The 7965-nt window shown below is 36.8% G+C and overlaps 2 protein-coding genes and 1 long non-coding RNA gene across 3 annotated transcripts in view; all 3 read left to right on the plus strand.

The window, feature by feature from the left end:
* The window catches only part of LOC107748744 (sodium/hydrogen exchanger 3-like), a 13383-nt gene extending 8148 nt beyond the window's left edge, over positions 1 to 5235 (plus strand). Inside the window, exons 7-16 of the mRNA XM_016563684.1 lie at positions 5 to 54; positions 441 to 530; positions 1697 to 1767; positions 1850 to 1979; positions 2132 to 2295; positions 2491 to 2608; positions 2782 to 2955; positions 3707 to 3758; positions 3840 to 3920; positions 4400 to 5235. Of these exons, the coding sequence (XP_016419170.1) occupies positions 5 to 54; positions 441 to 530; positions 1697 to 1767; positions 1850 to 1979; positions 2132 to 2295; positions 2491 to 2608; positions 2782 to 2955; positions 3707 to 3758; positions 3840 to 3920; positions 4400 to 4668 (1199 nt within the window). The 3' untranslated portion in view covers positions 4669 to 5235. The remainder of the gene's footprint in view (positions 1 to 4; positions 55 to 440; positions 531 to 1696; positions 1768 to 1849; positions 1980 to 2131; positions 2296 to 2490; positions 2609 to 2781; positions 2956 to 3706; positions 3759 to 3839; positions 3921 to 4399) is intronic.
* A 1457-nt stretch (positions 5236 to 6692) lies between these two features.
* The window catches only part of LOC107748721 (uncharacterized), a 13822-nt gene continuing 12549 nt past the window's right edge, over positions 6693 to 7965 (plus strand). Inside the window, exon 1 of the long non-coding RNA XR_001640958.1 lies at positions 6693 to 6706. This is a non-coding gene — a long non-coding RNA (uncharacterized LOC107748721). The remainder of the gene's footprint in view (positions 6707 to 7965) is intronic.
* Positions 7251 to 7965, plus strand: part of LOC107748719 (sodium/hydrogen exchanger 3-like) — a 7906-nt gene continuing 7191 nt past the window's right edge. Inside the window, exon 1 of the mRNA XM_016563667.1 lies at positions 7251 to 7479. Coding sequence (XP_016419153.1) covers positions 7251 to 7479 — 229 coding nt within the window. The remainder of the gene's footprint in view (positions 7480 to 7965) is intronic.

The raw sequence follows: 7965 nt of genomic DNA on the forward strand, positions 1-7965 counted from the left end.
GCAGTGAAACACGCAACGCCTTCAGGACAAGGTGGCGGCGGCAACAATACCACAGTGAGAATAAAAGTTACGCCTTCTTTCTTTGTGTGAACATTTGGGCGGCGTTATGCAAATCTTCCGACACAGAGATGTAGACATGTGGGGGTGTGTTTAAACGAGTCGTTTTAGGATGGCGTGGCTGACTCTTAACTTTTATAAAGAATATCTCTTTGGATTTGAGACTTTAGTCTTTGCAACTTTACAGATCTTATTTATGCACCAAGAGCTTGTAACACTCCAAAGAGAAAGGAAAAATTGAAATCGCATCATATGACCCCTTTAAATTCATAAGGCCTGTGATTACAAAATGATTAAAGTCGGCATTTTGTGATGCTCCCGGTTGTCCTCATCTGACGACGGACATGGCTTACTTGAAGTCACTGTGTGTGTTGTTTTTGTAGGGGATCACCATGAAACCACTGGTTCAATGGCTTAAGGTTAAAAAGGCAACTCAGTCAGATCTGACACTCAATGGAAAAATGAACAACAGGGTAACCATCACTCACGACACATAGTGTACCCCTCTACTGCATCTTATTTTTTTGGGACATTTTAGTTTCCTGTTTCCGTAACAATGACTTTGTTTTTCAAAACTTGTTTATTATTACAAAAGCTACATTATAAAATCAAGTAATAATGATATACAGTAATATTAAATAAAATGACCTTTCTCCACTGCTGTACTGTCAAGACAAAAAAAATTATGAGTAATGTTACCCATCTCCAAGTGATAAACAAGCATTTCCATTACAAATATACAAAGTTTCTCTCTTAAAAACTTTCAAAATGCATTTTGTGGCCAGCTTGACATAGTCTATTAATGGAGTGTTATCACCTAACCTCAATATGTCTTTGTGAGCTGCTTTTCTTTCGGCCTGTAGAGTAAACATTTAGATGATTATTTGCTTATTTCTGTTAATCTCATTGTATTACAGCGCTTGGGTGAGGTAGGTGAGTAATAAAACTAGACAGTAATGGCTGAACGTATGAGTATGCTGTTTGGACCGATAAACCGCACAACCGAATCAGTTGAACGAGCGAGTCTTTTACGCTGGAACCCCTCGATTCAGATTCAAACTTACAGTAGCTATAACTTGCGTTGCGACGTCGGTGATTCACACCGGTTCAACCGATTCAAATATCATTGCTTGTTCTGCGTCTGATTTTAAATAGCCGGAAGAGAAAAAATGACTCTCTTGCGTTTTGCAACGATACCCCGCACACTTATAAAACAAAACTACTTTGCTCCTGTAAATCTACATAATTTAAAAATATTGACGCAGCTCAATAGGCCAACTAAGAAATTATGTAGATAGGTAAATTCGCTACTGCTGGCTTATTATGGATAGAGTTTCTACCAGTGTTGCCAATTTAGCAGACTAAATTTTCAGACTACCCTAGCAACTTTTTCTTCCAAAAGCACCTAGCAACAAATTTAGCCATTTTTAAAAATTTATTTGGCAACATTTAGCAACTTTTAGCAACAAATCAACCTTCCTTTAGCAACTTCCCCTGAAAATTAGTTGGCAGCACTGGTTTCTACACTGCAAATATGATTTGGTCTATGCACAGTGGACAACATCTAAGTAGGCCTAGTGGTAATTTTAAACATCAAAACGTGAAGTAAAGGGTGATATAATTGTGTATGTCTTTATAGGCTTTTGAACACATACTGACAGCAATGGAGGACATCTGTGGCCGAATGGGAGATAATTGGTGGACCAGACAGTGAGCATTTCACTTTTCACAAACGTACATGTATAAAATTTGTTTGAGAATTTTTACTAATTTTCCCCCTACTCTTTCTTAGTTGGAAGCATTTTGACGACAAGTATGTCTGCTGGCTACTAATGAAGAGCGATGCCAGAGAGCACAATGACCCAATCTTTGGTGCCTTCCACAAACTCAATCTGGAGGATGCCTCTAAATACATCACTGAAGTGAGAGCAAAACTGCTGATTCTACATAGTATCACCAGTTTCTATTTCCAGTTTTCTGTACTGTTCTGTTGACATATCATCTACTGTCTATAGAGAATAATCTGAAGAATTAATGTGCTCAATTTTATTATTATTTTTTTTTTCACATTTAGGGTGAACGCAAAGGTTCTCTGGCTTTCATTCGTAATTATGACAGTGCCTCTGTCGACTTCAAGAAGAAGCTTGCTTTAGAGTATGCAGACATCATGCCTAATATTATGGCTGACATGTCAGAATATGATTTTGGCATTGACAATGTTCCAGTCACCTCTGTCATGTAAGTAGTTTGCCAAATGTATTTTAATTTTCCCAACTGAATGCAGTTCCTCTCTGTAAAGTGAAGTATAAATGTTTTATGAGGTTTTGAGAAAAGAGAAAAATGAAAAAATTGCACAAATAACTAGATGGCTCAAATGTGTTGTGAATGATAAATACATGTTGACAACAATTATTTGGTCGTCTTTCAATCTAGGAAGAACACTATTCCATCTGTATCCCTGGATATCCATGAGCAAGACAGGAAGAGCATGCCTAATGACCTCAGTGCCCATCATATACTAGATCAGCACCTGTACAAGAGCAGAAGAGATGTAAGAACTGTCCTGATCACTCAAACCACAATTAAAAATTTTTTTTTTTTTTACATGGAATATTGTTTCTTTATCAATATTTGGATGTCTTATCACAATACATCTGCCCAGTGGAAAATCTCATCACAATGCCATTCCATCCAAACCAATCCATTTCTCCTGTTTTTGACCAGAACCGTGCCACTTACAGCCGCAGTCACTATAACACCTCAGAGAATCCAGACGAAATGCAGGAGATCTTTCAAAGAACCATGAGAAGCCGCCTTGATTCCTTCAAATCGGCTAAGATGGGTGTTAACCCTGCGAAAAAACTCTCCAAACATCCCAAGAAGGATTCAACACACAAGGTATTAGACCTTCATGTCCTGCTGTCTACATTTAGTAAAAAAAAATCTTTTGAAATAGGGTTCAAAGCAGTGGCGTAGCAAGTCAGTCCCGGGCCCATCTGCAAAAACATTTGTACCACGCTTGCCACCCAGTAATCGCAATAGCTTGTGAAAAGTCAGAGCAGTCGAAACATAACATTTACCTCAGAAATGACAAATATAACGTTGCCAACATTGATTTATTATTTTCATAAATCAGTCAGTTAACCGCCACAGACCTTTTTTTATATTGAATATTATGACCCTAAAACACCTCCATATTTTCTAAATTACTTAAAGGGATAGTTCACCCAAAAATTAAAATTTGATGTTTATCTGCTTACCCCCAGGGCATCCCAGATGTAGGTGACTTTGTTTCTTCAGTAGAACACATATGATGATTTTTAACTTTAACAGTCTATGCAGTCGTATAATGCATGGCATTGGTAACAAAATCTATGAGAGTAAAAAAAACATGCACAGACAAATCCAAATTAAACCCTGCAGCTCAAACACATTCTTGGCACAGCGGCCCAAAATGCTGAAAGAAAGAAAGAAAGAAAGAGAAAAAGAAAACTACTTACTCGTTTTAGTTGCAATTAATTTAATTTAATTCTTCATGTATTTTTCGTGTATCTTTAATGCTTCGTGTATTCTCAGTGGAAAGAATGGCTCTCAGTGGAAAGAATGGCTAATTTTATACAATATTTGTATTTCTATTGTGTATTTTTAGCCTAATGGAAAGCCAGCGGACCCACACAGAACCCATCCATATGGAGATGAAGGTATATTTTTATATGCTTATTTAAGTACTGGAAGTATAATTTTAGCATGTATATAAATGTTATTTTGCTTTGTCCATTCAGATTTTGAGTTTTCTGCTGACAGCGCATCTAGCAGTGAAATTGCTGGTCATTTTCCCAGGAGAAGCACAAATGCACCTGGTGGTAAGAATCAAGCTACATACTGAATTCAAGTGACATATTAATGTCATGTTGTACATTTGAACCCTTTTCACATTTCTGGGGTTTTATAAAGCGGAAATCGTCAGTGATGAATGGAAACAAATTTAATTTGACATTCCCATTTGTTCCAATAGCAAAATAAAATTTCTATGACTTTACAAAAGAGGAGACTGATTGCATTAGTTGGAAGATTCTTAGAAACAGTCGTGCAGAAGTGTTAACTAGTTTTCTGTTACACAAGTATACTGTTGTAAATGTACATAAAAAAAAAGAAAAGAAAATATTAAAAACTTTGCTACATTTGCAGTGTTAATAACTGTGGAAAAGTGCCATCACAGTCTGTGAAAAGGATCCATATAAATTTACATTAAGTGTGCAAGTGTGTAGAAAATATATGTATTATTTTATGGTTGTTTCCATGGTGTCTCAGTTCAATATCATAATTACTCTAATTACTGCAGCTGGTGTTGATAATCCAGCGTTCATACCCGAGATGGACACCTCTCCACCCATGCGGAACCCACCCTGGCAAACAGAGACAGCAAACAACACGGCTGTGGCACCTTCCCAGAGAGCTCAGGGTCGACTGCCCTGGACGCCCACCAACCTGAGACATCTAGCGCCGCTGAGAATGAGCACACACTCCACAGACTCCTTAGCGTTGGCTGATGCTTCGGTTGATGACGAGGCGCCTGAGGAAAAGCCCGGAACACATCATACTAAATTGTAATCTGATATTGTTCCAGCAATAACCTGCCAAATTTGCGATTAGGTTAATCCTCTGCATTTCATTTTAGGCAGTTATGATGTCATGAGACCAGAGATTAAGGAATCATAGTGTCGAATCGTAGTATTCATCATATATCTTAAAAAATGTATATACACATGCAGCAGTTACTTGAAGTCACATTGCTATATATACATGCATACATATAAGCAAAGGGAAGAAAATAAATACAGATTTAGAAGAGACACTGTCATTGAAGTACTTATGTATGAGGTTATGGAATGCTCTTGAGGGTTTCTTTATAAATCCACATTGTTGTGGAAGCTGTTATGGCACTTTTATCACACTGACAGCATGCTAGAAAATAGAAAACATTGAGCTCAAAAGACAAAATCATTATACTCAAACATATTTTGTCTGAGTTAAGAACTGAGAAGCAATTGTCTATTGGTTCTATATTCAGGTACGTTCTTGACCTATCTTGATATTTTTTTGACCTTGGACATGTCTGTCTATACACATTTTTTAAATCCGCATGTTGTATATGATTATTTATTATTGCATGGTCATTCTGTGGGTGCTTCTTTGTAGTATCACAATATCTGTTTCTGCATTTCTGTAATCTACAATGATTCATTTTTGAGTTTTACTCAAAGCTATTAATGTTTTATTAGTCAATTGAAGTCATTCAAATGTAAGTCATTAAAAATAATAGTTTAACAGTAACTTATTCATGTGTGAATTTTATGCTTTATGAGAACTGGTGAAATCTAACTTGAAATCAGTGGATAGTGTCTGAAAAAACGTATTATTCGAACCGTAACTCAAAGTTTGAGACGAGTAATACAATTTAAATGGTTACTAATGAGCAAATAAAAAAAATGCAAAGAGCACAAGAAACAATGATTATCAATCCTTTAAATTTTAAGCTGATTTGAATTCTATAAACATTATATTCCTCTTATAGGAATACATTCTGATATGACTGATATCAAAAGATATCCATTGCGGTAAAGGAAACAAATGCATAGCCTTTAAGTTAAAAATGTTTGAGTAAATGTTCAATGAAGCATTTTTGAAACAAGAAAGTGCAATTCATTATTATGTGTACATTGCAGTAAGCAAGTTGTGCAAATCATTACACAGACAAAATTGTTAAAATCACAGAGCAGGATTTGAACAAACACACAAAACAACCTTAAAACAGAACAATTTTCCATAAACCCCCGACTTATTAACACACAACACAGCATGACATAAAGTAACGCATAACCTATAAGCAACAAACTTTACTCAGAGTTATTGTGTCAATAAAATTTGTAGATTTATATATTTGTGAAAAAGTAATAATACCTTTTTGGGGGGTTAAATTGCTAAACAGTTCACTCTCAAGGGGAAGTTGTGTTGTTTTGCCCTTAGGCTTTCCACTTATTTTTCAGTTCAGTAGGCAGTACAGCTGTCATCTCTGGATCTATGATCAAAGCCGGCACACACACATGGGTACAAGCCATACCGATCACTTCCTTTTTTTACGTCACACTCAGACAGGGCCAAGTAAAGTAACAGTTTAACTCAAATGTGTGGAAACTTTTTTATAAAACTGGTGTATACTAAAGCCATCAGAACTCAGCAGTATGATTTCACAAAACAGGAAGGTTAACATGCTTATAAAAACACTAAATAAAGAGAAAAAAAAAGAAAGAAAAAAATCAAGGCATAACCCAAAAATAAATATTCTGTCATCATTTATTCACCCTCATGTTAACCCAAACCCGTTTGACTTTTCTTCTGTCTAACATAAAATGAGGTGTTTAGTAGAATGTCCAAGCTGCTCTTTTCCAAACAAAATAAGTGGATGGTGACCAAGAATTAATAAAGAAAGTCAGGTCAGATTTTGGGGTGAACAATCTCTTACACAATCTCGTAAAATCTCTATGCACTCAACATCTTCTAATACTGTTACAGGTCTCTGTGTTTTTCAGTAGAAAGTCTCACAATACAATATACAATAAACATGGTGTAGTGTCTGGACAGAATATTTGTACCAAAATTTGTCCGGAAAGTCTTCAAAGTAACAATGCAACAGTACAGCCTGTTAAAGTTGGCTGAACACTAACCAGCGTGAAGTGCAAAGGAAAATTTTTAAACGGAAGCAGAAAGAGTAATCATCATAAACGTGACAAAGTAACAACAGTCCAGTGACGTAGATCTCAGCCCCCTTTCTGTGTAACAAATTAAAGGCTGACTAGAAGTTTCAGCACTGCTCTTATTACACTCTTATGCTACCCTGATTGAACCACTGCTCTCACCTGAGCCACAAACACAGAGGGTCAACTGATGGAAAGAGAGTCAAGTCACTTAAAGAGGGATGAACTTTGAAAATGACCAGATTTAAAGGACAGCTAACTAAAAGGGGACACTGCAATACTTTGTCTCACCAAGGACTTCAGGACAAGCAAGCAGAACAAAGCACACTGGGAACCTCTAATGGACTATTGTGCGCTTCTGTGAAGGACAGCTATAGTACACACAGACTGGAGATAAGAATGATACTATAAGTGCATCTTTACCACTCATCCGTTGCAATGGCAAGCTCTCTTTATCTCTGCCTGCTGAGGGCAGTTTTCCTGGTGTGTTTTGTTAACCCTTTAATCCAAGGACTAAGTGGAGATGCAAACGTGGTCCAGAATCCTCATCATGAACTGGAAGAGAATCTCACTGGACTCCCAATTGTCACATTTAAATGGCATCATGTTCAGACCCCATACCTGGTGATAATTTGGGTATTTGTGGCTGGATTAGCGAAACTATCAGGTATGTAGCTTGAACTATGAAGTAAAAATTGATTGCCAGTTAACAAATAAGGAATTAAATTTGTTGTTTAACATATTCAAAGGCTTGTGTACAATATAATGCAGTTTAAGACATCAGTGGTATTCCTCATGAATGAATTTAAAGGTGACATATCATGAAAATCTGACTTTTTTCCAGGTTTTAAGTGCTATAATCAGGTCCCCGGTTGCATCTATCAACCAAGGAAATGTGAAAAAGATTGAACCCAGTAACTTTGTTTTGGGAAGCCTTTTTCTGCAAGCATCTGAGAAAACAAGCGCGTCAGATTTCGTTCCCTTGGTGACGTGGCAAAGGGATCTCATTATAATATTACCGCCCCTTAATCTGTAAGTTTCCACCCACGGCGCCATCATTTTGATTTCGCAAGCGACAACGTTGTACCAGCTCTAATGCCATGGCGAAAGTTTGAGCAAAACATGCTAACTGTTCTGTCTTTGGCTGCACAGA

The sequence above is a fragment of the Sinocyclocheilus rhinocerous genome, unplaced genomic scaffold, assembly GCF_001515625.1.
Source record: "Sinocyclocheilus rhinocerous isolate Xijiao unplaced genomic scaffold, SAMN03320098_v1.1 scaffold499, whole genome shotgun sequence".
Classification (NCBI taxonomy): Eukaryota; Metazoa; Chordata; class Actinopteri; order Cypriniformes; family Cyprinidae; genus Sinocyclocheilus; species Sinocyclocheilus rhinocerous.